Genomic DNA, 27,876 nt, shown 5'->3' on the forward strand with positions numbered 1-27,876 from the left:
CTTGTCAAGTCAAATATATAATCATGTGTAGTTCTGAGGCACTTCTTGGAGTTTGAGCCTTTGACCTTTGATAAAACATTTATTACACAAAGACATAGCTCACTCGCTATTTGAACTTGGAGTTTGTAAATTCAGAGCTTATTTAAAAATAGCTTATTTATCTAAAGTTATCATTCACTTCATCATTTGTTGAGGAACACCCACAGAGAGACGTCTTGTGTCTGGTTTGAAAAGGGCATTGCTTTACCACAGAAACTTCAACCCAACATTAAATACAGGAAGTAAAGATATCCTCCGACCCACTCCTTGCTCAACAAGTTGACCGTTTTACAGCTGTGTTATTTCAGATGTCATACGACAAAAAGACTCAGGTTCAACCATGTCCTTCATTTTGGAATCACACAAAATGGTGAGTACTTTATAGTTTGACAGAATATGAAATAGTTTCAGAGATTCTAAAGGGGATCACATATGTGATTGTTCTGAAGGTTTCAATACTACTTGTAGGTGTATCTTAACTTCAGTATAAATATACGTTTGATGTCCCCATTGATATGTTGTTCATTTGTAATATTCTAATGACAGTAAAAAAAATCTAAATAGCCAAGTGATTTTTATTAGAATAATTCTGTATCATTTCAGAAGCTCTACAGAGTCAATGTCCTTCATGTCCATCCGACAGTCAAACAGTGAGCTCTGACCTGCACTTTATTGTCCAACTCTAATATGGACTCACAGGATATCAAAAAGGTTGGTGTTCATGTGGAAATAGCCCCTTCACAATAGAGATATGGTTGTAATATTAATATCTTTTACAACTTTTTATTGTATCTGCCTTAATGGGAAAGTGTCATATGAAGTCAAATCATCTGAAATCATGAACTTGTAATGTTGGAGAATATATTCTGTGAATACTGACTCAAACAATGCCACCATGCAAGTCTTGTACATTTCAAGTTGATCTGAATATATATTTTCTGCCGGCAGTTTCCATTCAGGAAGTATAACAAGAGCAGCTGTTTTGAAGGAAATTGAGGTATAACTGCGTTCATAGAAAATCTCTCTCTCTCTCTGTGTGTGAAGGTGGTCAGTCGAGGCACTGCCTCTCCTCTACGGAAGTCAAACCATGTGAGCTGGTATGTGGACACTGTCCCCACATCCCCCTATCTAAGTCCACCACACGGACACTGCACTGACACAGAAAGCAGCGGGGAAGAAAAGAGCACAGGGCAGTCCTCTCATGATGATGATGATGATGATGAAGGACACTTTAAGAGTAATGAAGCACCAGGGAGTTACTTAAACAGGGAGGACCCCTCTCTGCTGACCCCAGGTGATGACCAATATCACCTGCCCAGAAGTAGCCCCGTTATCTCCTGCAGGAGGAAGTCCTTAACATGGCATGGAGATACAGGGCTGTCTCTGTCTGCATTGCCCCCTACTACTGTGGCCCCTCTGGGTCTTAGTAGTGACCCCCCATCAACATCTGACCGATATCATCTTCATCTTACTGAGCCCCCACTGGCAGCAAAGAGGTCAACTGGTACTGTAAAGGCAGAGTCTACCCCCTGTCCCTGTCCTACTATATCTCAGTCACATAAGCCACGCTGTGTCTCCATCTCTGCCAACCTGAACCGCCTGCTTACCAGCGGGCTCCATCTGCCCTTCAGGGGCTCCCAGGGGCCAGGGCTGGACCAGGAGGAGGGTCCCCGACTACGCTCAACCTCTAATGCCCATCCACAATTAGGTAACATTTTCTGCTGTCCTGATATGGTAGACTTTACAGGTCTTTACAGGTGCAGAGGGAAAATAAGAAAGTGAGAACTCAAGGTTCCTTATGTCTAGTTCACTGATTGATATGTTTTTGTCATTGTGCTTTGACATTAAAGTGCCTATTAAGGATAAAAGACAAAGTGATAATACACACTGCTCTGCAGACATTAACAAGACTGGCTGTGACCTGGACAAGGTAAATTCCCTCTCTGAAACATATTCGGTTAATTATATTTGCTTATTTATATTTTGTTTATTTTTGAAGCATCTACAGTGCCTTCAGAAAGTATTCAGACCCCTTGACTTTTTCAACATTTTGTTAAATTACAGCCTTATTCCAAAATGGATCAAATATTTTTTTCCCTCAGCAATCTATACATAATATCCCATAATGACAACACGAAAACCATTTTTATTATTTTTATTGAAAATAAAGAACAGGAATACCTTATTTACATAGGTATTCAGACCCTTTGCTATGAGACTCGAAATTGAGCTCAGGTGCATCCTGTTTCCATTGATCATCCTTGAGATGTTTCTACAACTTGATTGAAGCCCACCTGTGGTAAATTCAATTGATTGGACATGATTTGGAAAGTCAAACACATGTCTATATGAGGTCCCACAGTTGACAATTTATGTCAGAGCAAAAACTAAGCCATGAGGTTGAAGGAGTTGTCCGTAGAACTCTGAGACAGGATTGTGTCGAGGCACAGATCTGGGGAACGGTACCAAAACATTTCTGGAACATTGAAGGTCCCCAAGAACACATTGACCTCCATCATTCTTAAATGGAATAAGTTTGGAACCACCAAAACTCTTCTTAGAGCTGGGCACCTGGCCAAACTGAGCAATCGGGAGAGAAGGATGGTCACTTTGACAGAGCTCTAAAGTTCCTCTGTGGAGATGTGAGAACCTTCCAGAAAGACAACTATCTCTGCAGCACTCCACAATCAGGCCTTTATGGTAGAGTGGTCAGATGGAAGTCACTCCTCAGTAAAAGGCACATGACAGCCTGATTGGAGGCAGCTAAAGGCAGCTAAAGTCTCTCAGACCATGAGAAACAAGATTCTATGGTCTGATGAAACCAAGATTTAACTGTTTGAACTGAATGCCAAGCGTTACATCTGGAGGAAACCTGGCACCATCCCTACGGTGAAGCATGGTGGTGGCAGCATCATGCTGTGGGGATGTTTTTCAGCGGCCGGGACTGGGAGACTGGTCAGGATCGAGGCAAAGATGAATGGAACAAAGTACAGAGAGATCCTTGATGAAAACCTGCTCCAGAGCGCTCAGGACCTCAGACTGGGGCGAAGGTTCACCTTCCAACAAGACAACAACCTAAGCACACAGCCAAGACAATGCAGGAGTGGCTTTGGGATAAGTCTCTGAATGTCCTTGAGTGGCCCAGCCAGAGCTCAGACTTGAACCCGATCAAACATCTCTGGAGAGACCTGAAAATGGCTGAATACTTATGTAAATGTGATATTTCATTATTTTAGTTTTTATATATACATTTGCAAAAATGTCTAAAAACCTGTTTTTGCTTTGTCATTATGGGGGCTACATCCTTAGAATAAGGCTGTAATGTAACAAAATGTGGAAAAGGTCAAGGGGTCTGAATACTTTCCAAAGGCACAATATAAACTCTAACATGATGCTTTATGCCTGGTGTGTAGGAGAATGCTCATTTCATAGTGGTGGACATGGTGCTGGAGGCCTTGGAGGGGGTGAAGTGGGCTGTGAGTCTGAGTCAGAAGAGCTGTGGGGCTATGGGGAACCATACAGAGGCCTCAGAGGACTCAGGGGCCCAAATCTGCATCCACCCCTCAAAGACACACTCTCTTGTTTCCACTGACAGTGGATATGAAGGTAGGAAGCAAGAGGATGTAGTGATGGAAAAGGGCTTTAAAATAATAATGAATTGTCATGAAATTGTCATTAACATTTTGGACCAGATCACCTTGAATGCTTTCCTTTCATTGCCAACCAATGTTCTTGGTGTGTAGAGAATTTATGCAAACACAACCAACCCACCTGGTCATATCAGATGCGTGGTCACAGAGGATTTAGGTAGAAAGCCATTTAGGGGTGTGGGAGACAAGGCCCTGACAGAGAAGGATGTGTCAGTGGGACAATGTGAGAGAAGCGTATTCTCTGAGTTTTTTTCTCTGTTTTTTTCATATGAGAATGTTTTTCATATCACCTCTGTTTGCATTGTAGGTTGTGGCGCAAACAATAGACCAATAACCAGAGGCGCTAATATGTCCTTTAAAAGGTAGAAACAAACAAACAGCTACAACCATCACACCTCTGATTAACTGTGATAGTATTCATCATAGTCTTCATACAACAGCCTACAAAATCATTCCTATTCATCTTGAGTCTTGTTCTTACCCCCATTATGTCCATACTCAGTTCCCTAGGTTTTCCCATAATGCGCTGCTCTGCTGAGGGCCTAGCCCAGCAGCTGGTGTGTGACTTCAGGAAGCAGTGGTTTCCCACACAGGAGCTGAAACGCGGCCGTCAGAGCATCAGAACCTCCCTGCAGGAAGTGAGAATCACTGTGGTTACAAAATGCCCCTGCTGTCAAACACACAAATACAAAAGCACATTTTAACAGGCATACTTTCTGTTGACAGTTCTATTCCGGCTAGCTGGAAAATTGCAATAGAGTAGATTTGTGAAATATCGTCACTGCACACGAGGAATGACTGTGAAATGGAAATGACTTCAATAGGATGTTTACACCAGACAGGAAGAGTGTTTACCAATCAATGTAGCAATTTGACTGATTGTCCTACTCAATCCCCAGCTTCCTGGAGGGGTTTGTATGGTGAGTGATGCCCGTCTTAGTCTGAGTGAGGAGATCAGACAGAGAACCAGGATGAGGGGAACTCTGAACTGGGCCCCGCCCCGGTTCCAGATCATCTTCAGCGTCCACCCCACCCAGAGGTCAGTATGGTGTCACACTGACTTCACTGATGATGACTATTCCTACAGGGGGTGGGCTTGTGCAAAAGTTTAACATTATTCTCATTGTGTCATGGTATTACTCCCTTTCACTCTCTGTACAATACATTTGTTCTCTTCATTTGTATGTGAATCAATCTGCAATAAGTCTGTTAATCAGTTTCCCTCATAATTCTGTCTCCTGCCCAGGCGCAGTGAGGTTGTTGCCTCCCAGCACTTCCTCTGTGCAGGCTGTGGAACTGAAATAGAACCCAGTAAGTACTACTCTAGTCCAGAGAGCTGGACACTCTGGGTGATCCACATGGAGCCACAGCAAGCCCTTTAATGTCAAAACTGAGGCAGAGCTCTGTACATATTTCCTTTGCTGTGTGGTGCTCTGAGTTTTCATGTTTCTGGGTGGTTGTGGAGGAATTCTCTGGCGTGTGTGACTGGATGATTTACGGAGCTCACCTGCTGAATATTACCTGTGAGAGGAACAGACACACTGCATACAGTCTCACTCTTTCTCACGCACACACACACACACACACACACACACACACACACACACACACACACACACACACACACACACACACACACTGCTGGGCTTTCACTGACAGAGGCCTGCTGGTCTGCTAGGAGATGATGATGATGTTGTTGTTATGGTTGAAGATCCAAGTTTAACTGCTTAACTGTAGCCTTTTTACTCCACCTCGTGAATTCATTTCTGAACTAAACAAAAATCATACAGTGTTGCAGTTCTCAAAGCCTTTAGTATAATCTATCCTGTTGCTTTCTACATTATACATTATATGAATATCAGTCCATCTAGATCGCATTGCTCTCATACCTCAGGATACATCAAGAAGCTGCGCTACTGTGAATACCTGAGCAAGTACTTCTGTGACTGTTGCCAAGGCGGTGCTGAGTCTGTGATCCCAGGCCGGGTGCTGACCCAGTGGGACTTTGGAAGGTACCCAGTCAGTGATTTTTCCAAGCAGCTGCTGGACTCTGTGTGGCACCAGCCTCTCTTCGACCTGACCTGTGTTGGCAAGACCCTTTACAGCAGGGTGCGAGAACTGGACAGGTTCATGGTAAGTAGACTCCTATAGGAGCTAAGATACTGTATACATGGTTTTAACTAGTCTGGGGTCAGTTCTTATTATTGTGCTTGAGTGCGGTGTGACTGTCGACTGAGAATATAAACTGGGCAGGTCAGTGGTTTAGGTTCAAGCTAACAGCTGCAGGTTTATAGACAATGAGATATATGGTCTGGGATCAGGTTTACAGCAGTGGTGAATCCTCTTCTTCAGCAGTGTCTGGGGTGCTCATGTCTGTACGAAGAGGAAACTCAGAATAGGGATCTCGGAGTCACTGGGAGAATGTGGATTAGTCTGTGTCTTTGATTAGTTCTCTAATGTTCAGTGGTGACATGCAGGGAATGTTGCCGAGGCAAATCCTCATACACATATTGATTACATTAACACTCTTCTCCTTCCCAAGGACCTGCAGGAGCAACTACTAGGCATTAAAAGACTGCTGAAAGCATGCAGATTATCTGAGGGGTAAAGACATCCACTTAATGATTCTCCCTTCACCACTCTCTCACACTCTAATTTCTTATGCCAACTTCTTCACCACACATGGCACTTTTAAACTGCATCAATCTGTTGGTTGTTGGTTGCAGACGGCAACCTTCCAAGTATTAATCGATTGAGCCATAACTCGCTGTACAGATGAAGTTAAGAACCTTTTTATCTGGACAGATAAAGGGGTTATGATCTAGCCTGGGTATTGATTTAGATTTATTATGAATAGCCATAATAGTCTTGGTGCTTGACAAAGTTCTTAATTTCACCCCCCTTTGTGCTGTTGTTATTATGCTCAGGGTTCTGAAGGAGTTTGAGCAGCTTCCTGATCACCTGACACAAGAGCCACACCTGTTCTCCATGGATGACCTCCTGAGGGTAAAACGGGGTCAGCTGGTGCCGCTGGCCAGGGCCGTGCTCCGGGTGGCCATCACCCACGTGGAGAGCTGTCAGGTATATCCACCAGTTGCAAAATCACAGATGGACAAATAAATGTATATTCTAATATCATGACTTCACCTATAACCTCAGTAGTTATGCAGTGCTCAATTGTTGAGACTAAGATCTGTTGCGTTTTATCCCAGGTATGCCTGGCTAGAGGCTTCATCTGTGAGTTCTGCAAGCAGAAGGATGTGTTATTTCCCTTCCAGAGTGAGACCTGCACACGCTGTCAAGGCAAGTGTTTTTCTGATCAGACAGAGACAGCCCACTCTTCACCTTGACTTTTTTTAAAATCCATATAAATCTGCTAACGATGCCCCTCTCTCGTTTTAGTGTGCAAGGCCTGTTTCCACAAAGACTGCTTCAGAGATGAGGAGTGCCCTAAATGTGCACGGATCCAATGTCGAAAAAAGCTGATGGACACGTTCTGCCTCTAGAGTACATGTTGGAAGTGTGGGAAAATATCCTCACATTCTTACATGTGTTTGTCTTTTGAATCTGAATACAGAGTATTCCAAATAATAAAATGCTGTGCATTAAAATGTAACAGTATATTTTATATTTGAATTCACTAAGCATGTAACATGAAAGGAGCAGGTACTGAGTCAGGTACGGACCCTCCTCATTTTACCAAGAAGAAAAGATGCTGCTTAGACCGAATATCAGAATGGGTTTTATGAATCTGAGTGGGATTGTGTTAATCTATCATTTTCAGAATTACAGTACTGTACCTTCTGCTCAGTATTACAACAAAACAATGTGGAATATAGCGACATCTGTTGGACATTTGAGTGAATCACCTCACATTCTAATGGCCATAAAACAATGCCATGCACTAATGTTAGAGTGATATAATTTCTACCTCTATTCACTCATTATGCCGTATCCCAGGACTGTAACATTTGTATTGGGTGAAATAGCCTAAAGCAGTCTGCTGAATAACCCCAGTTGACAGGCCCTGATATCAAGCTTTGAAATATCATCCACTTTACAATTGACATTGTCTTGTAACTATCATAATAAGACATGCATATAATCACCTACAAACCTACATTGAAGAATGAAAGGCCCAAAAATATTGTCAGAAGTGGGATTCGAACCCACGCCTCCATGCAGAGACCAGAATACCCCTTTCCAGGAAGGATTTTAACCTTGAGTCTGGCGCCTTAGACCGCTCGGCCATCCTGACAACTATAGTAAGCGAAAGAAAACAGAGCATCTATTCATTAAACGATCAGTGATTGTCATTTTTTTAGAGTGTATATAGCTACAGAATCCTTTCACAGCCAAAAAACGTGAACCTTACGATATCGCTAACTAACCATTTCCTTTTTGTTAGCGAATCTAGCTAGCTAGTTAGCATTTTGTTTGGAAATAGCTACCGTTATCAAATCAAATCAAATCAAATTTTATTTGTCACATACACATGGTTAGCAGATGTTAATGCGAGTGTAGCGAAATGCTTGTGCTTCTAGTTCCGACAATGCAGTAATAACCAACAAGTAATCTAACTAACAATTCCAAAACTACTGTCTTATACACAGTGTAAGGGGATAAAGAATATGTACATAAGGATATATGAATGAGTGATGGTACAGAGCAGCATAGGCAAGATACAGTAGCTGATATTGAGTACAGTATATACATATGAGATGAGTATGTAAACAAAGTGTCATAGTTAAAGTGGCTAGTGATACATGTATTACATAAGGATGCAGTCGATGATATAGAGTACAGTATATACGTATGCATATGAGATGAATAATGTAGGGTATGTAAACATTATATAAGGTAGCATTGTTTAAAGTGGCTAGTGATATATTTACATCATTTCCCATCAATTCCCATTATTAAAGTGACTGGAGTTGAGTCAGTGTCAGTGTCAGTGTGTTGGCAGCAGCCACTCAATGTTAGTGGTGGCTGTTTAACAGTCTGATGGCCTTGAGATAGAAGCTGTTTTTCAGTCTCTCGGTCCCAGCTGTGATGCACCTGTACTGACCTCGCCTTCTGGATGATAGCGGGGTGAACAGGCAGAGGCTCGGGTGGTTGATGTCCTTGATGATCTTTATGGCCTTCTTGTAACATCGGGTGGTGTAGGTGTCCTGGAGGGCAGGTAGTTTGCCCCACGGTGATGCGTTGTGCAGACCTCACTACCCTCTGGAGAGCCTTACGGTTGAGGGCGGAGCAGTTGCCGTACCAGGCGGTGATACAGCCCGCCAGGATGCTCTCGATTGTGCATCTGTAGAAGTTTGTGAGTGCTTTTGGTGACAAGCCGAATTTCTTCAGCCTCCTGAGGTTGAAGAGGCGCTGCTGCGCCTTCTTCACGATGCTGTCTGTGTGAGTGGACCAATTCAGTTTGTCTGTGATGTGTATGCCGAGGAACTTAAAACTTGCTACCCTCTCCACTACAGTTCCATCGATGTGGATAGGGGGGTGTTCCCTCTGCTGTTTCCTGAAGTCCACAATCATCTCCTTAGTTTTGTTGACGTTGAGTGTGAGGTTATTTTCCTGACACCACACTCCGAGGGCCCTCACCTCCTCCCTGTAGGCCGTCTCGTCGTTGTTGGTAATCAAGCCTACCACTGTTGTGTCGTCCGCAAACTTGATGATTGAGTTGGCTAGATAACGTACTACTAGTGATATTGCAAACATATATATAGCAAACATATATATATATATAACATATACACTGGAAATGAAGAAATAATATATTATAATAACTTGAGTTGTAGAATAACATTTTATTTGGTATGATGTATGAATTGTCAGTGGTTGAGCTTAGTTTAAAATCAACATTATACAAGATATGGCACTTTGTGGGCTCTGGGTTGATAAATTGTCGTTGGTTGCTGAATTTTACTAGTTTTGTACCTGAAAAAAAAATACTGTCAGAAGTGGGATTTGAACCCACGCCTCCATTCGGAGACCAGAAACCCCATTACTATGGAAGGTTGAACCTTGAGTCTGGCGCCTTAGACCACTCGGCCATCCTGACAACTGAACTTGTAAGAAAGTAATTTTACTTATAAAGATACATATAGCAGTAGTCGTTTTATAAGGTGGATAGTAATTAGATTTGTTCTGGTTCTAGGTTCGCTACACAGTTTACTATTCATTAAACACTTACCAGTATTTACACATTTGTTATTTTAGCTGTATTTAACAAAAGACGGAGGTTGCGTTACCCCATGTGACTGTGTTTGCCCCACCCGCATTGGACGACGTAACGAGTCATTCTTATGAAACGTAAAAAGAGGCGTGTTTTGTCTAGTGTTATGCAAAGTTGAAGTAGCTATATAACTCCACTTAAAAATAATTATCCAGCTAACTAGCTAGCTACCAAAAGATGTCGTTTTACAGAAACGCCGTTTGGTTCGTTAAAGGTCTTCAAGAATACACAAAGTGAGTATCGGTCTTGATAGCTTGTGTTGCACATGAATGGAATGTTGGAATTTTAGAGGTTTGAGTGACTAACACGCGCACATGCCTTCATAGTTACATATTGATGTTACCAAAGAATCCATGTATTTGTTAGTTAGTAGTCATAAAATTACTATACTGACAACCTCAATATAACTACCGTTACTTTGCCTTTTTAAACATGTGTTTGCTTTATTTTATCTCCGTTCCTTAATCACCATTAACCGTATGTTGAGATGTCTTTTTCTTTTGTTCAACAGAAGCGGATATGAAGAAGCAGCTAAGCAGTTTAATACTGGGGACCTGGACGTAAACCTGAGTGGCAGGTCTTTTGTAATCACTGGGGCCAACAGCGGCATTGGAAAAGCTACAGCCCATGAAATAGCCAAAAGAGGTAAGGCAAAGTCAATGTCCTATGAGTGTTTAACACAACAATGAATATGGTTTTCACCTTGAAATGTACACCACTAATCTGTAATATAACTGTTGACCAGTGTTAGTTGATGATTAACAGTAGATTTATGAGTGAGTGCTAGTAGGTGGGCCAGATGCAACTAACCTTAAGGTGAGGTCTCATAGAGATTTATATAGACAGGCCAATCATGAGGACACTATGGTGTTCAACTCCTCAGGTGGCTGATCATTAGTTGTGTGAAGGGGTTCTTTGAGGTCACTATAGTTTACCCAGTTTTTGATATAAAATAGTGGTTTTATTGCAGGAGGGATTGTCCACCTGGTGTGTCGTAACAAGGAACGGGCACAGGAGGCGAAGGAGGAGCTGGTGGAACATAGTAAAAACCAGGTAATGAGGACTGAATGACACAAAGAAAGAATCAGTACAGAAAGAAACACCACACACGTTTATTCATACCCAGCAACTGTCTGGTGAGGGATGAAGAGCAAGCCATTGAGTCAATTGTGAACAGCTTTGTTTATGGGGTCACAATGTGGCATATTCATGGGGTCATCATGAGTTAGGTGCTGCACAGATTAGCTAGGCTAATCTAACAATGATAAGGATCTGTTATACCCAGGTGGGTGGAAGTTGAGGTGATTTTACAGATGAGATTATCTGCTTCCTGCCTTGCTTAGACTGATTAATGTGGACAAGCACTTAGTCAAACAGAAACAGAGGATGGTTTGATAGTTCCTGCACAGTCATGTCTGGGAGTTGTTACGCCTCTGGTTTGGTAGAAAGTAACACTGCTGTGTCTATACTCAAGTCCCTGGGTCACACTCACAAAATTCCATGTTTGGCTTCTTTGTGATCAATTTTGAATACTGTAATCAATCTTTCCAACTGCCAGTGTAATAGTTCAGAATCAGACTTAATGTGGTTCTATGTTGTTTCCTTGTCTGTGCAGAATGTCCATGTTCACATCGTTGACATGTCCAGTGCAAGACAAGTGTGGGAGTTTGCAGAGAGCTTCTCAAAAAGCAACAGCATTCATGTACTGGTAAGGTATCTGTTAGGTGGGTGAATCATCTCCAAGCCCCACACATGGGTTAGTCCATTGAATAGATTAGAGTTGATGGGCTGCTAGTTTGAATAGGATGATATATGAATGATTCAATAGGAGTGATTGGGTATGATTCAACATGAGTGATTAGATTAATTGAATTAATTCAATACAAGTTTATTAATTATGATTCTTTCTCCCCCAGATCAACAATGCAGGGTGTATGGTAAACCAGAAAGAGCTGACAGAGGAAGGTGTAGAGAAGAACTTTGCTACTAACACTCTCGGTAAGTAAGATCAACCCAAGGACAGTAGTCACGTCTCATTGGAAACAATGCACACCACTTACTTATATAGGTTGATATGTTTTCTCACAATGTTCTTCCTCGTCATTACTGTTCACTTGGTTAGGTACCTTTATCCTAACCACAGCGTTGATACCAGCCCTGAAACAGGCACAGGACCCACGAGTGGTGAGTAATGTCCTGCCATAGACAGATGACATTGGCCCAATGAATGAAATGAGAAAAGTTTGAGAAGTGGCTCTTGTAGTATGGCCTTTCCTCCATTAGTTCTGTTTGTGCTTGTATTAATGTCTAATTGACCAGCAGAGGGCCCAGTGTGTCTGAACAAATGCATCAAAGGAATCTATTACATATTACAAAAACAACAAAAGGACATGTTCTAGCAGTCCAACAGCCCATATTGTCATGATGATAATCACCCCTCTCCTCCAGATCACAGTGTCTTCAGGGGGCATGCTGGTCCAGAAGATGAAAGTAGACGACCTGCAGTCTGAGAAGGGGACGTTCGACGGCACTATGGCCTACGCTCAAAATAAAGTTAGGACATTGTGCATCTCTACTACCCACTCACCCCTGAGCAAATGCATTACCTAGCCTATGACCGCAAAATAAATCTGTAAAAAATTGTTACAGTTCTGTTATATTCTCTGTGAAAGTGATGTGCTGTGTGTTGTGGTGAAAGAGACAACAGGTGATACTGACCGAGAGATGGGCGTCCCAGCATAAAGAGATCCATTTCTCATCAATGCACCCTGGCTGGGCTGATACTCCAGGTACTAACACTTATCTAAAGTTAGAAATCTAGACAAATATTCATCAGTACAAGTATTTCTAGATGATTGTTCTGTGTTGAAAAAACTCCCTGCATCTGTGTTGACTTGCTAATGTATCTGTGTCTCTGTGTTCCCTGTAGCTGTCCAGTTGTCCATGCCTGACTTCCATGCTAAGATGAAGAACAAGCTGCGTACGGAGTCAATGGGGGCCGACACGGTGGTGTGGCTGGCTGTCTCAGCAGTGGCCTCCAACCAGCCCAGTGGACTCTTCTTCCAGGGTGAGACACAGGGCTGGAGAGTGTTGAGGGTGGAACAGGAAGAGGACTGTGTATTTTTGCTTAGAAATGCCTCCCTGATAGATGCATCCTAGCTGTTCAGATACCGTCCTGCTATCTCTTACATCTGCTCCTCTATTTTTTTTCCCATAATGCCCCAGACCGAATGGCGGTGCCCACACACCTTCCGCTGGCTTTATCCAGGTCCTCTCCGGCCGATGAGGAGAAGCTGCAGGCAATATTGGAGCAGCTCGCACACAAGTTCAAACCTTGACCTCTCCTACAGCGGTCAAAAGGTTATGAATAGACAGACCCTCAAGCCCATGTGTCCGTTGACAAACACTCCTCATTATAGATATGCACTGTATAAAGCGGACATAGGGGTAATATTTTTACAACTATTTTCTATTTATGATGATAATCTTTAAATTGATTGCTTGCTATAGCTAAGATCAAAGTGTAGCCACACAGAGCATTTCAGTGGGTCATGTTTGGGGTAGAGGCCTTCACTGGTCGTTCTGAAATGGACCTGGGGTTTTCCCATCCAGACCTGAAATGCATGAATTTGTAAAAAAAAAATATATATATATATAGAAGCCCATTCAGTGAGACAAGCAGCAGAAAGGTCCATTTTTAAGCTACTTTATTAACTGGAGCTGATAAATTACGTAGTACCTGTCTTGACTGCACCAAACCGGGAGAAGATAGCTAGGCTAATTGAGGCTGCATGCACTTTCTAGTCCAACACATTTACAAACAACAATGCCTCCAGTCCGCAGGAGGTTGGTGGCACTTTCTCTTCCTACACATTTACAAACAACAATGACTCCATTCCACAGGAGGTTGGTGGCACCTCATTTGGGGAGAACAGGCTCGTGGTAATGACTGGAGTGGAATGGTATATAACACATGCAGCGGCAGTTCTAGCTTTGTATGGCTTGCCCCCCCCCAAAGAAGCACCATCCTGCACAAACCACATTTTTTATCATTTGGAACACCACAAATAAATCATCCTAACATTTAAAACTATAAATATACAAAAATAAGACTCATGAATATCAAAGATGAGTAGAAACCAATTGTAGAATATAAATAGAAAATAAAATTGAATTATTACCCTATTGCTAACAAAAAACACAAATAAAACAAAATTGCACAAATCCTATTTTACACATAGAATAACACACTTATAAAGAAGAGAACCTGATTATTTCACTTCAAACAATAAACACACAAACTAAATTGCACAACTAGTTGTATTAGTACTGTATAAAGTTAGAGGTGTGCTATTTGATAGGGGGAGCTGGGGAATCTATCTCGGGCTTCCAGTAGGGAGACCTGAAGTCAACCTACCTCCGCCCCCTCCCCATCTTGTACTTCTGAGTGTGAAACCTTCCCAGGCAGTTGCCTGCCTAGCTCACAAACTAGAATCAGGGCACCCACTCCCACACGGTGACATATCATTGACGTGACGTGCAAATGAGTGATAGAAAACCATTCGCGCAAATGTCACCATTCAAATTATTATTATTAAAATAAAATTGTGCGGCTGCCCCTGGCAAGATGCTGGCCATATCGCCTATGCCTAAATCCGCCACTGAACACATGGTTTCCAGGTGTTTGATGCCATTCCATGCTCTGTTCCCAGTGGCGGTTCTAGACCATTTCAACTGGGGGGGCCATGCTGGGGCCAGTTACATTAGATGTTATTGTTGTCATCGTTTTCTTCACTGCATTAGCAGGCAAAAGACCATGTTCATAATCAGCATCGTTGCCACTGTCTAATAACGGATGTAAAAAAAGAACGATATTTAGAGGGGCCACAAGGGGGTCCAAAATTGTTGTCACGGGGCACTGCCCCCCCAGAACCGCCACTGTCTGTTCCGGCCATCATTATGAGCCGTTCTCCCCAAAGCAGCCTCCACTGCTCCATTCAGAATATAAAGTCGCAGCCTACCTGTGGACTCTTCGTCGTTGTAGCCTATCCTTCTCCTTTTCACTTAATTCCATTTTAATTCAATCTTCTATTGATTAGGTATCTCCTAACTTTTGCCCCACGCGGAGGCTCTATGACTGTAGCCTATTACCGCTTTGATTACTTATGATTGGCCAACAACAAGCTACATGCGCCAGTCTCGTGAATAAATTATACCATTTCTCTCTCTACTGCAGCAGTCGAGTTCAGGTCTCTATGGGTCATTCTGGACAAGTCAGTTAACATTACACATAACCGAGACCAGTGACAATCGGATCCAACCCAGACCCGTGACATTATTTCGAATTCTGGATCTGGACCCGTTCGGGTCCTGGATCGGGTATCAGGAATTCGGGTACAGGGGGATCTGTGAAGACCTCTAGTTTGGTGTCATTTGATGCTTCATAACGTTTTACACCATACTACTTCCCTCAAATTCTTCTACAAAGGCTTTTCCATTAGCTTGAATGTTGCATACTACGTACAGCTCAGTGGACCTTCCATTTCAGAACGTGCTCTAGCCAGGCAGCTGGTTTAGGTTGATGGATGAATAAATCATGTTTTACTCAGATTTAGCAGTGTTTACCATCCACAGCATTTTTACTCAATCAAATTTTATTGGTCATATACACAAAGGTTTTCATCAGGGTTTAACAAGGGCTCATGTTCAAAGGTGCTTCTGGCTGTTGTCAGCGGTAATAGTGTCATTACAACTGTTTTGTATTCTGTTATTATTAGTTTACTGTACAACCAAAACAAACAGTCAGTCTTTATATTTGACTTGTCCAGAGAATCATTGAGATACTGTTCTTAAAGCTACATGTTGTTTGTCTTGTTTTACGTGGTTTAGTACTTTGACATACTTTCTTTAAAATTATTTTATCCTTGTTAATCAAACCAGGACCTGTGAGCAGAAATGTGTTTTATTATTAAGAGCACAAATAAAGCCAAGGCTATTGAGCTTTTTATTAACATACCACTGTACACACTCTAGTGTAGAATGTCCAGTGCATTAAAGTCAGTTAATCAACTTCAAGTAAATAATAAAAGGCACCAATACATATTTAATTCTTATATTTTCAGCATGCCTTCTAAAAGCTAGATTTTTGTCATGTAAATTACTTATAAAACAGGTGTGTGTATATATATTTTTTTTTTGGGGGGTCTTTAAGCTAACATGAAATGAAACCTTAAATGGAGTGCTTAATTTAAAGTAAGTAAGTCAATAATTAACTTCAATAAAAAGTTGATAAAATCAATCTCAAGAACCTTCATCAGAACAACTTTGACAGCCAATTTAAGGCCTTTCCTCCTACTTTGGGAATTATTCCCTTATCCAGAGCCTTGCTCATAAATTAAGGCCTCTTGTGCATTTGCTCCCTTAAGAGCATCTCTCTTTGCATTTGGTGTGCTCTGTCATCAAACCCTTGCTGGAAAGGGTCATTCTGCTCCTGAAATGACAAACACAATGTCACAGACACACTGTATATACAGTAAATCACATACACACCACAAACAGTATACGCCTGACAAATGCAGTGTACACATCACAGACAGACACAGTTGATCTTACTTCTACAGTTACTTTAGTTTTAAACTTCTCAAAGTTTTTACCTTGAGTCTGGCCTGTAGAACTCTGTCATGCTCTGCTACGGCATTTCTACCTTCGCTGTCCTTCCTCTCCATCAGCTGGTTCATATTCTCCTCGTACGTCCTCTGTTGGTCCCCTCAACTTCTCCTGGACTACCAGCTACTCCTCCATGGCTTGACTCCCGCTCAGAAGCCTCCCTTTTCGTTTGCGCTACTGCAGAGAAAGAGAGAGAGCAAAAGAGAGTTAAAACTTCTTATGGCTGGGGGCAGTATTGAGTAGCTTGGATGAATAAGGTGCCCAGAATAATCTACCTGCTACTCAGTCCCAGTTGCTAATATATGCATATAATATTTGGATAAACACTCTGAAGTTTCTAAAACTGTTTGAATGATGTATGTGAGTATAACAGCACTCATATGGCAGGCAGCAACCTGAGGCAGGCAAAAATCCAACCAGGAAGTGGGAAATCTGAGGTTGGTAGTTTTTCAACTTATTCCCTATTGAAGATATAGTGGGATATTGGTCATGTTGCTCTTCCTAAGGCTTCCACTAGATGTCAACAGTCTTTAGAAACTTGTTTGGGGCTTCTACTGTAAAGGAGAGACTCATAAGGGCTTTGAGTCAGAAGTCTGGCAGAGGGCCACAAGCTCGTGATGCTCGTTCACGTGAGAGGTAGCTCGCGTTCCATTGCTTTTCTACAGACAAAGGAATTCTCCGGTTGGAACATTATTGAAGATTAATGTTAAAAACATCCTAAAGATTGATTCTATACATCGTTTGACATGTTTCTACAGACTGTAACGGAACTTTTTGACATTTCGTCTGCTCCTAGTGAACGTGCATCGTGAGTTTGGATCTGTTTACAAACGCGCTAACAAAAGTAGCTATTTGGACATAAATGATGGACATTATCGAACAAAACAAATATTTATTGTGGAACTGGGATTCCTGTGAGTACATTCTGATGAAGATCATCGAAAGTAAGTGAATATTTCTAATGTTATTTCTGACTTCTGTTGACTGCACAATATGGCAGATATCTTTTTGGCTTGTTTGGTCTCTGAGCGCCGTACTCAGATTATTGCATGGTTTGCTTTTTCCAAAAAGCTTTTTTGAAATCTGACAGTGGTTGCATTAAGAAGAAGTGTATCTAAAGTTCCATGCATAACACTTGTATTTTCATAATTTATTATGAGAATTTCTGTAAATTGAGGTGGCTCTCTGCAAAATCACCGGAAGTTTTTGGAACTACTGAACAACAACGCGCCAATGTATACTGCGATTTAAAAAAATATATAAATATGAACTTTATCGAACAAAACATACATGTATAGTTTAACATGAAGTCCTATGAGTGTCATCTGATGAAGATCATCAAAGGTTAGTGATTAATTCTATCTCTATTTCTGATTTTTGTGACTCCTCTCTTTGGCTGGAAAAAATACTGTGTTTTTCTGTGACTTGGCTCTGACCTAACATAATCGTTTGTGGTGCTTTTGCCGTAAAGCCTATTTGAAATCGGACACTGTAGTGGGATTAACAAGAAGTGTATCTTTAAAATGGTGTGAAATACTTCTATGTTTTGAAGAATATTAATTATGGGATTTCTGTTTTGAATTTGGCGCCCTGCACTTTCACTGGCTGTTGTCATATCGATCCCGTTAGCGATCTCAGCCCTAAGAAGTTAAAGATAATTTCAAAGTGATATTTAAATTATCTTCTCCGCCCACTTTATTTTATGGATAAAGAATCTGCCATGAAAACTAAACAAATTCACAATGAAAGTTAAATTGTCCATATAGTTTAGATCAAAATAAAACATAATATCAGTCTTTCAAATTAACATTAATAGTAGTTTATTTTAAAATAAAATATTCTCACTCCAAAATCTTCTGACATAAGAACAGTCCCAAAATAAATGGTTGAGTCTCTGGGTCACAACCACAAAATACACATTTGTAATCGATAGCTATTTTGAATCTGTGTATAATACAGGTCTTTACAGGTTAGATTCTATGAATGAGTTTGTATGATACTTCATCTTATTAGATATGCAATATTTGCCAGACAACGATACTTTGTTCCAGTTTACTTGTCATAGGGCTATATTCCAGTATATTCTAGCAGAGGGAATAGTAACATCTTGATACTTTTTTGCCCCACTGTATATAAGAAAACTATTTAGTCAGCCACCAATTGTGCAAGTTCTCACACTTAAAAAGATGAGAGAGGCCTGTAATTTTCATCGTAGGTACACTTCAACTATGACAGACAAAATGATTGGAAAAATCCAGAAAATCACATTGTAGGATTTTTAATGAATTTATTAGTAAATAATGGTGGAAAATAAGTATTTAGTCACCTACAAACAAGCAAGATTTCTGGCTCTCACAAACCTGTAACTTCTTCTTTAAGAGGCTCCTCTGTCCTCCACTCGTTACCTGTATTAATGGCACCTGTTTGAACTTGTTATCAGTATAAAAGACACCTGTCCACAACCTCAAACAGTCAAACTCCAAACTCCACTATGGCCAAGACCAAAGAGCTGTCAAAGGACACCAGAAACAAAATTGTAGACCTGCACCAGGCGGGAAGACTGAATCTGCAATAGGTAAGCAGCTTGGTTTGAAGAAATCAACTGTGGGAGCAATTATTAGGAAATGGAAGACATACAAGACCACTGATTAATCTCCCTCGATCTGGGGCTTCACGCAAGATCTCACCCCGTGGGGTCAAAATGATCACAAGAACGGTGAGCAAAACTCCCAGAACCTCACGGGGGGACCTAGTGAATGACCTGCAGAGAGCTGGGACCAAAGTAACAAAGCCTACCATCAGTAACACACTACGCCGCCAGGGACTCAAATCCTGCAGTGCCAGACGTGTCCCCCTGCTTAAGCCAGTACATGTCCAGGCCCGTCTGAAGTTTGCTAGAGAGCATTTGGATGATCCAGAAGAAGATTGGGAGAATGTCAGATGAAACCAAAATATAACTTTTTGGTAAAAACTCAACTCGTCGTGTTTGGAGGACAAAGAATGCTGAGTTGCATCCAAAGAACACCATACCTACTGTGAAGCATGGGAGTGGAAAGATCATGCTTTGGGGCTGTTTTTCTGCAAAGGGACCAGGACGACTGATCCTTGTAAAGGAAAGAATGAATGGGGCCATGTATCGTGAAATTTTGAGTGAAAACCTCCTTCCATCAGCAAGGGCATTGAAGATGAAACGTGGCTGGGTCTTTCAGCATGACAATGATCCCAAACACACCGCCCAGGCAACGAAGGAGTGGCTTCATAAGAAGCATTTCAAGGTCCTGGAGTGGCCTAGCCAGATCTCAACCCCATAAAAAATATTCTGGAGGGAGTTGAAAGTCAGTGTTGCCCAGCAACAGCCCCAAAACATCACTGCTCTAGAGGAGATCTGCATGGAGGAATGGGCCAAAATACCAGCAACAGTGTGTGAAAACCTTGTGAAGACTTACAGAAAACGTTTGACCTCTGTCATTGCCAACAAAGGGTATATAACAAAGTATTGAGATAAACTTTTGTTATTGACCAAATACTTATTTTCCACCATAATTTGCAAATAAATTCATTAAAAATCCGACAATGTGGTTTTCTGGATTTTTTTTCTCATTTTGTCTGTCATAGTTGAAGTGTACCTATGATGAAAATTACAGGTCTCTCTCATCTTTTTAAGTGGGAGAACTTGCACAATTGGTGGCTCACTAAATACTTTTTTGCCTCACTGTACATGTTATTACATTTATAGTTTAAAATGTCAACTCCTTCTAGCTGTATTGAGGCTACAAAATCCTCAACAGTTGCACTTGGAGTACTGTTCTCCTAAAAGAAGAATAGCACCTTTTTAGGGACAGCTCTAACAACTATTTGAAACTCCTCAGGTGTGAATGTAACATTGTGTGTTCTTATGATTTCTGGATAATCATATAGTTGTCCATCGTTATTCGATGTTTTAACCCAGATAATATTGTTGTCAACCCTGTTCTGGAAAAACAGACTTGTTGTATATCTATATGGGGGAAATTGTTGTACATGAGGTTCCAAGTTAGAAGTACTTGTTTATGAAAGTTAGCAAGCTTAATAGGGATTTTACCCACATCAAAGTTGCATTTGAGTAAGAATTCTAGACCACGATTCTGTTTTGAAAATTAAATGAGGGATTATATTCCAAATGCAATCCTTATTTCCTAAATAGTTTTGTGCAAAATTGTAATCAGTAACGTAACTTTTGGATTACCCAAACTCAGTAACGTAATCTGACTACATTCAGTTACTTTTAGTTTAAATGTCTCAATCTTTTTGGAAAAACTGAACATTTGCTATCTAACAGTCTCCTCATTGAAAACATCTGAAGTTCTTCAAAGGTAAATTATTTTATTTGAATGCTTTTCTTGTTTTTGTGAAAATGTTGCATGTTGAATGCCAGGCTTAATGCTATGCTAGGCTATCAATACTCTTACACAAATGCTTGTTTAGCTATGGTTCAAAAGCATATTTTGAAAATCTGAGATGACAGTGTTGTTAACAAAAGGCTAAGCTTGAGAGCAAATATATTTATTTCATTTCATTTGCGATTTTCATGAATGAGGCTGTATTCACGATCCCGGATCCGGGATGGCTAGAATCAAAAGGTTAAAATGCTGATTTAAATGTAATTGAGAAAACAGAAGTTTCAAAAAAAAATTCACAAACATCCTTAATGAATTTAAAAGGAATCCTTGAAGTAATCTAGTTTTTCAAAAGTATTTGATTTCAATATTACATGTAATCCGTTACTCCCCAACCCTGTTCCTCCATATGAAGTCAAATAGTAAACCATTTAGCTTTGGTGCTTGACTACTGCTGTTAGGATAGAACGCTCGGATCAACCGTTTAAAGACATGGGTGAGGCTAAAACTTTAAGAGGGTGTGAACGATGCTGAATGGGTGTAGACAAGAGCTCTCCTATATATATTTTTGTATTCATTTAAATGTAAAAAATTCCCATCTCCGCTGGAGGCCTTTTGTCTTCTGCTAGGCCATAATTGTAAAAAAAAAGATATTTTCTTAACTGACTTGCCTAGTTAAATAAAGGTTCAATATTTTTATTGAAGTACCAAAACATTCAAGGACATTTTCTCAAAAGTGAAGTCACAAGTTTATCAACTTTCAAATCAGAATTACTTTCCAATTGTTCCTCAAATGCAGTGTATGTGTCTGCTTTTATCCAATGTAAAAAAAAAAAAACATTTAAAAATTTGCTACATAAGACCGAATCAAGGCGGTCGGTCACATATACTAAACAAAAATATTAAACGCAACACAAAGTGTTGGTCCCATGTTTCATGAGCTGAAATAAAATGTTTCTAAACACTTCTACATCAATGTGGATGCTACCATGATTAGGGGTAATCCTTAATGATGAGTGAGAAAGGTAAATGCACAAATAGCATACTCCCATGACGTGCTAACCTCTCACCACTACAATTTACAGGGAGGTTGCATTTTTCTCACTCCTCATTATTCACGATTCATTCAGGATTATATGTAATCATGGTAGCATCCACATTAATGTTGAAGTTTAGAAACATACTCAATTCTTATTTACAATAAGTGACTCCAAAATGACATACAATTACATTCTACTGGACAGAAAATAATCTGAAACACAACCAAAACAAACTACAAATGTGTTGTATACATTTGCTGAGTCACAAGCTTGATGTAGTGAGTCATGCTATGTCTTCCCTAAATACTTTTGGTCCCCTAAAATGGGGGAACTATGTACAAAAAGTGCTGTAATTTATCCTCAAATAAAATCTCAGTCTGCACTTTAAAATCATAGTCACTGTATCATTTAAAATACAAAGTGTTGGAGTAGAGAGCCAAAACAACAAATGTGTCACTGTATCAATACCTTTGGAGCTCATTATAATTAGAAAATATTTGACCAATCTCTGAAGTTGTATGTAAAATGCATATCAGTTTATGAATAAATTGTTTTGAATACATGTTTAATCTGTGTAAGTAGTAGTCTGTAATTGACTCACATCTGGAAACCTAATTCATGCCTTTGTGGCTTGACGTTCTTCTTACTTTAATCCCAGATAACGGCCACAATTTGGTGTTCAAATAGTTTTCAGATTAATAATCAATCAGTTTGCACTCGAGAAATAGCCATTGGCTACTGTCTTTTCTGACAAAGAGGAGCAAGAGAGCCCTGGCTGAACAGAAGTGAAGGTGGAAGCAGAGAAACAGCAACAATTAGAGAAACTTATCCAGGAGAGGGGGAGAGGGCATCCGTCAGCTTGAGGTATGGATGGACACTGGAAACCTATAGTATACCATATCTCCTAAAATAAAATTGTATGTATTTAATGTTACTATAACCACAGATTGTAGTAACTGAGGGAGGTGTTTAAGAAGATGCCGCTTGTAAATCCATAACCAGGATGTCTGTATTGTGTTGTTCCTCTGTCATTCTAGGCTGGCATGGGCCAGGAGGCGAAGGAGAAGCAACAGAAGTTGGAGACAGCGATAGATAGCCAACAGCTTCTCCTGCTCCTGGAGATTGCTAAGGGCTTCACAGAGAAAGAGCACAGGGTATCGTGGAGGGTGTAAGCAATGGCTTTGGTAACTACTTCAACTATATAGGAAAGCCTGTGAGGAACTCAATGCGCTTGTGTTAAAGTCGCAGGTCAGATCCTCTACTCCCAAACTCAAAACAGGAGCAGTTGTCAATGGCATTACCCCTGGCTCAGACAAACGGGTGTTACTGGCCCTCCCACCGCCCCAAACACTTTGAATTTGCACAGTTGAAAACCTCCAATTGATGCTCCCCATTGTTATTGCTAAGAAATATCTACATCAATATAAACACCAAACTTGTTGACCTATCATACTGTTGCAGCTACTGAACCAATCACTGATGAGGTACACTGGGGCTAAAGTAAAAGCCTCACTTCATTTGAGAATGTTCTTCAGTTTATAGCACTACATTTTTCATACAGATTTTTTTTTAAATAAACTTATATTGGCTCAGCGGTATAAGGCACTGCAACTCAGTGCTAGAGGCATCACTACAGACCCTGGCTCGATTCCAGGCTGTATCACAACCGGCTGTGAATGGGAGTCCCTTGGGCGGCGCACAATTGGCCCAGCGTCATCTGGGTTTGGCCGGGGTAGGCCGTCATAAATAAGAATTTGTTATTAACGGACTTGCCTAGTTAAATAAAGGTTAAATAAATCAAATGGATAATAACCGACACTCTTAGATTAGATGAAAAATACAATTCTTTATGTTTTGTATTTTTCTGTTAGAGGACTACAGTAAAACTTTAGCTCCAATACTATTGTTTTTTCTCTCCAAACATCTCGTCAGCAAATAAGTTTGACGATTTGTAACTCATTGTGATTGCTGTTTGAATAATCTTGCATTGACTTTCTGGACAAAGCGTGATTTATTGACAGATTGAACAATGGAGAGAGCTGATGAGCTGAACAACTTGTTTTAAATGAAGAATTCAGCTGAATCTCTACATGAATACTAGGCATTCACATGAAGAGACATCCTGTCTTTGTCACCTCATATACATTTTATGAAATACAAACATGAGTACATCAGCTGCAGTACAACAAGGGGAAATAAAATGATAGAATGATAAGAGCACACATCTCTACTCAGATGACCTGTACCCAGATCAGCTTTAGGATGAGACATGTAGGAATGATATTCTTAACGACTAGAAAATCTCCAATAATCTGCTGCTTGGACAAACTGCACATTAAGACTGGATGGAAATGGCACAGAGCAGTATTAAGGAGTTAGCTACCTTGCTTTGATAAACAGATATACTATAGCTCTTGATTTTCTGATTCCAGATCCTGCTTTGTGATAAACCCCCCTGGGTTACATACACACAGTACAGCACCAACCTGTGATAATCATACTGCATCACATAAAACCGGTATGCCTAGGTGACAGACTGACAGTTCATCCATTTAGTAACACTAGTGTTGCCAATGATAACATGCTGATGAAAGCAGAAAAAGAGACTGGTATCCAGGTTACATAAAAACATAACACGAAAAACGTATTTCAAATCATATCAGCAGTCATTCAGATATTGTAAATCAGTCTTGGTTTATGAATCAACATGGAACTCATACCTTTTTGCCTCCCAAAAATGATAACTGTACAGAGGTCATTAAATGAGGAAACGTATAGGAATAGTATAATTCTCAAGTCAGTGATTGACTACTACAGTAAATAGCATTAGAGCCCCATACAGCCATTCTCCACCAGTAGATATGTATTAGCTTAGGCCCAAGATATGTGTGACGGATTAATCAACATGCTAGTATTCATGAAAAAGTATCATGGCTAATTATGGTTGTATAACACAAATATCAACATGCAGACAGGTTGTTGTGGTTTTACAATAGTGGCTCTGCCTAGAAAACAAATCATGTGCATGAACTTAACTTGAACAACTGTAGTTATATCCAGGATATGACACCTATCATAACCATCAATACACTTTGAGAATGTTAAAGCGTAAAAAACTATCTATCACACAAAAGTCCTGATTCATAGCCACACTATCAGTCAATGATAATGATCTTGATGGTGTGTGTATTACATGAGAGATGTCTATCTTGGAGGCTACAGTAACACACACACAGCAATAAATAAACTCATCGTAACACAAATACATTTGACACACACATCCACTAACAACTGATCACCAGGCTGGTATACCCCTCACCTCAATGGAAAATAAATATTTTCAGCCTACAACCCTGTGTCATTTGAGTCTGTAGACAACATATTGTAAATGTATGTATTGGACAATAAAAAGTGCTTTGTTATGATTTTGTTCTCTGAGAAATTGAACCGTAACAACTGAAGTGCAAATAACATAGAAGAGTCTACAAGTAGTGAATCATGTTTAAGTAAGGCTGCAACATTTCTGGAACTTTCAATAAATTCCCTGGTTTTCCCGAAATTCCGGTTGGAAGATTCCCGGAATAGGCAGGAACTCCGGTATCCAATGACCAACCACTATTTCTGGAAAACCAGGGAATTTATTGAATGTTTCTGGAATTTTGCCACCCTAAGTCCACTACCGAAGTCAAAAGTATAGTGACATTTCAATAACTCTACAATAAAGTAAAGTAATGAGCATGTTCTTTATGATTTACCATTTCAATTGGCAAGCCTAAACTAGAACTTCAGTTTGTAATACAGTATTCATAAAAAAAAGAAAAACATTTCTTTCTCCAAGTCCTCTACATCTGTGGCGGTCAACCATTACCTGACAGTGAGATACCACATGTAGACTTGTTCACCAGCTGTGTGTGTATGTGTGATGACTTTCAGAGAGCATAGAAGCTATACAGTAGTACCCTCAAATTCACCTCTGGACCTCATTGCTCCCCTATAATCAGGGACTGATTTAGACCTGGGACACCAGGTGGTTGCAATTAATTATCAAGTACAGGAAACAAGCAGGATTCGTAGCTCGTAGGGTAAGAGCTTAATTCCCATACATTAGGCTATGACCCTCCTGACACCAACTGAAACATGATCCACCTAGAAACAGTGGTATTTTGCCCTCTGCAGACTGCAACAATGTTAAAAACAAAGAGTCAAACCATGGAGCCTTATAAGGTCAACTTTGGGACCTTCTGTAGTTTCATGAATATATTAGAGTATTCCATCTTGCTGCTGTACATACAAGTTACATATCTAACTGGTATTCACAACCCAGGTACATTTCGTGCTTCAATTTGTTTTAGGACTAATTGGTTCATTCTTTCTGTTAACCGGAGGGAAAGCTATAAGAAAATAAGAGGAAGGCACTTCAATATAAGCTATATATTTGCCCACCTAGCTGTATTTGATGTTCAGTAGGTAAACTGAGTTCCCTTTACTACAAAACTATTGTCATAAATATAATAATAAACCAAACAATATAGGGAATTATTTATGCAGCCAGTGTAAAGCTTTTCACGTTTAGTCACCAAGAGGGACGAGGACAAGCAAGAAAGGCCTGGTGTTTCTAGCTTCTGTGGATGTTGCTCTGCAGTTGTAAGTTGTTTAGCTGTTGTTGTGGTGGTGGTTGTTCTTGTTGACATTCCCTCTTCCTCTCAGGATGACAGCCACCAGGCTGTAAGCTCTACCCTGATAGGTGGATGGAGCTCCATGTTGCTCCCTGTCAACGATGACCCTCAGGAGACCACTGGAGTCATGTCCCAGAGCTGTTGACACACACACAAACATAAGCTGTATAAAAAAACAGACTCCTTCATACACATATATGCACCCAAGAAAATACTTTGCATAAATGTATCCTCCTGTATTAGATACAAAGTGTCTGGTCGTGTCTGTCTCACCTTGACGACTTTGTCGGCCCCAGAGGTCAGCAGCCAGCCCGTCGTGGGCTCGTAGTGCATGTAAACTATGCTGTGCTTGCTGTCATGGAATGTCGCCGTGGGCGCCCGGCTGTAAGACGGGGAGGGGGAAAACAGTTATCACCAAACGTATAGGAAAAAAAATTGATGACCAGAAGATGTCCCCAACAAAGGATCACCATACCAACGTGACATCGGACCACCGAGCCAACAGAGGCCCTCTTGTCGATCCCCTCGACAGCCCCCAGACTTGCCCCCAGGCAAGTCAGTTAAAAACACATTCTTATTTTCAATGACGGCCTAGGAACAGTGGGTTAACTGCCTTGTTCAGGGGCAGAACGACAGATTTGTACCTTGTCAGCTCGGGGATTCAATCTTGCAACCATACAGTTAACTAGTCCAACGCTCTAACCACCTGCCTTACATTGCACTCCATGAGGCGAATGCCTGTTACACGAATGCAGTAGAAGCCAAGGTAAGTTGCTAGCTAGCATTAAACTTATCTTGTAAAAAAACAATCAATCAATCATAATCACTAGTTAACTACACATGGTTGATGATATTACTAGTTTATCTAGCATGTCCCGCGTTGCATATAATTGATGTGGTGCACATTCGCGAAAAAGGAATGTCGTTGCTCCAACGTGTACCTAACCATAAACATCAATGCCTTTCTTAAAATCAATACACAAGTATATATTTTTAAACCTGCATATTTAGTTAATATTGCCTGCTAATATTAATTTATTTTAACTAGGGAAATGGTGTCACTTCTCTTGCAACAGAGTCAGGGTATATGCAGCAGTTTGGGCCGCCTGGTTCGTTGCGAACTGTGTGAAGACTATTTCTTCCTAACAAAGACAGCCAACTTCACCAAACGGGGGATGATTTAACAAAAGC

The 27,876-nt window shown here is 40.6% G+C and overlaps 3 protein-coding genes and 2 non-coding genes across 7 annotated transcripts in view; 2 read left to right on the forward strand and 3 right to left on the reverse strand.

The window, feature by feature from the left end:
* The first annotated feature begins 78 nt into the window (after positions 1 to 78).
* rubcnl (rubicon like autophagy enhancer) lies at positions 79 to 7,305 on the forward strand. 2 transcript variants are annotated; one of them, XM_024403910.2, is made up of 14 exons: positions 79 to 409; positions 643 to 750; positions 1,084 to 1,747; positions 1,890 to 1,969; positions 3,453 to 3,645; positions 3,997 to 4,051; positions 4,192 to 4,327; positions 4,589 to 4,728; positions 4,936 to 5,000; positions 5,584 to 5,822; positions 6,232 to 6,293; positions 6,617 to 6,770; positions 6,902 to 6,992; positions 7,092 to 7,305. In XM_024403910.2, the coding sequence occupies exons 2-14, from the start codon at positions 727 to 729 to the stop codon at positions 7,193 to 7,195; spliced, it is 2,007 nt and encodes a 668-aa protein (XP_024259678.1). In that variant the 5' UTR covers positions 79 to 409; positions 643 to 726; the 3' UTR covers positions 7,196 to 7,305. The 2 variants fall into 2 exon arrangements, with proteins under 2 accessions (XP_024259678.1, XP_024259679.1); XM_024403911.2 differs by having other exon boundaries at positions 646 to 750.
* Positions 7,306 to 7,837: 532 nt separating this feature from the next.
* Positions 7,838 to 7,947, reverse strand: trnal-caa. Its single transcript has 2 exons — positions 7,910 to 7,947; positions 7,838 to 7,883 (listed from the first exon to the last, which is right to left on the reverse strand). It is a non-coding gene; the product is annotated as a tRNA-Leu (tRNA).
* Positions 7,948 to 9,644: 1,697 nt separating this feature from the next.
* On the reverse strand, positions 9,645 to 9,753 carry trnal-caa. Its single transcript has 2 exons — positions 9,716 to 9,753; positions 9,645 to 9,690 (listed from the first exon to the last, which is right to left on the reverse strand). It is a non-coding gene; the product is annotated as a tRNA-Leu (tRNA).
* A 259-nt stretch (positions 9,754 to 10,012) lies between these two features.
* On the forward strand, positions 10,013 to 16,034 carry dhrs12 (dehydrogenase/reductase (SDR family) member 12). Its single transcript, XM_024403912.2, has 10 exons — positions 10,013 to 10,160; positions 10,439 to 10,572; positions 10,898 to 10,980; positions 11,543 to 11,635; positions 11,844 to 11,925; positions 12,050 to 12,111; positions 12,376 to 12,480; positions 12,626 to 12,716; positions 12,857 to 12,994; positions 13,153 to 16,034. The coding sequence occupies exons 1-10, from the start codon at positions 10,105 to 10,107 to the stop codon at positions 13,263 to 13,265; spliced, it is 957 nt and encodes a 318-aa protein (XP_024259680.1). The 5' UTR covers positions 10,013 to 10,104; the 3' UTR covers positions 13,266 to 16,034.
* A 7,967-nt stretch (positions 16,035 to 24,001) lies between these two features.
* LOC112235457 (WD repeat and FYVE domain-containing protein 2) overlaps positions 24,002 to 27,876 on the reverse strand; it is a 34,644-nt gene continuing 30,769 nt past the window's right edge. For both annotated transcript variants that reach the window (XR_002951069.2, XM_024403913.2), the window contains exons 11-12: positions 26,959 to 27,067; positions 24,002 to 26,823 (exon numbers count right to left, since the gene is read on the reverse strand). Coding sequence is in view for 1 of the 2 variants with exons in the window: in XM_024403913.2 (XP_024259681.1) it covers positions 26,794 to 26,823; positions 26,959 to 27,067 (139 nt within the window). In the remaining variant the exon portion in view is untranslated. The remainder of the gene's footprint in view (positions 26,824 to 26,958; positions 27,068 to 27,876) is intronic.

This window comes from Oncorhynchus tshawytscha, linkage group LG03, assembly GCF_018296145.1.
Source record: "Oncorhynchus tshawytscha isolate Ot180627B linkage group LG03, Otsh_v2.0, whole genome shotgun sequence".
NCBI lineage: Eukaryota > Metazoa > Chordata > Actinopteri > Salmoniformes > Salmonidae > Oncorhynchus > Oncorhynchus tshawytscha.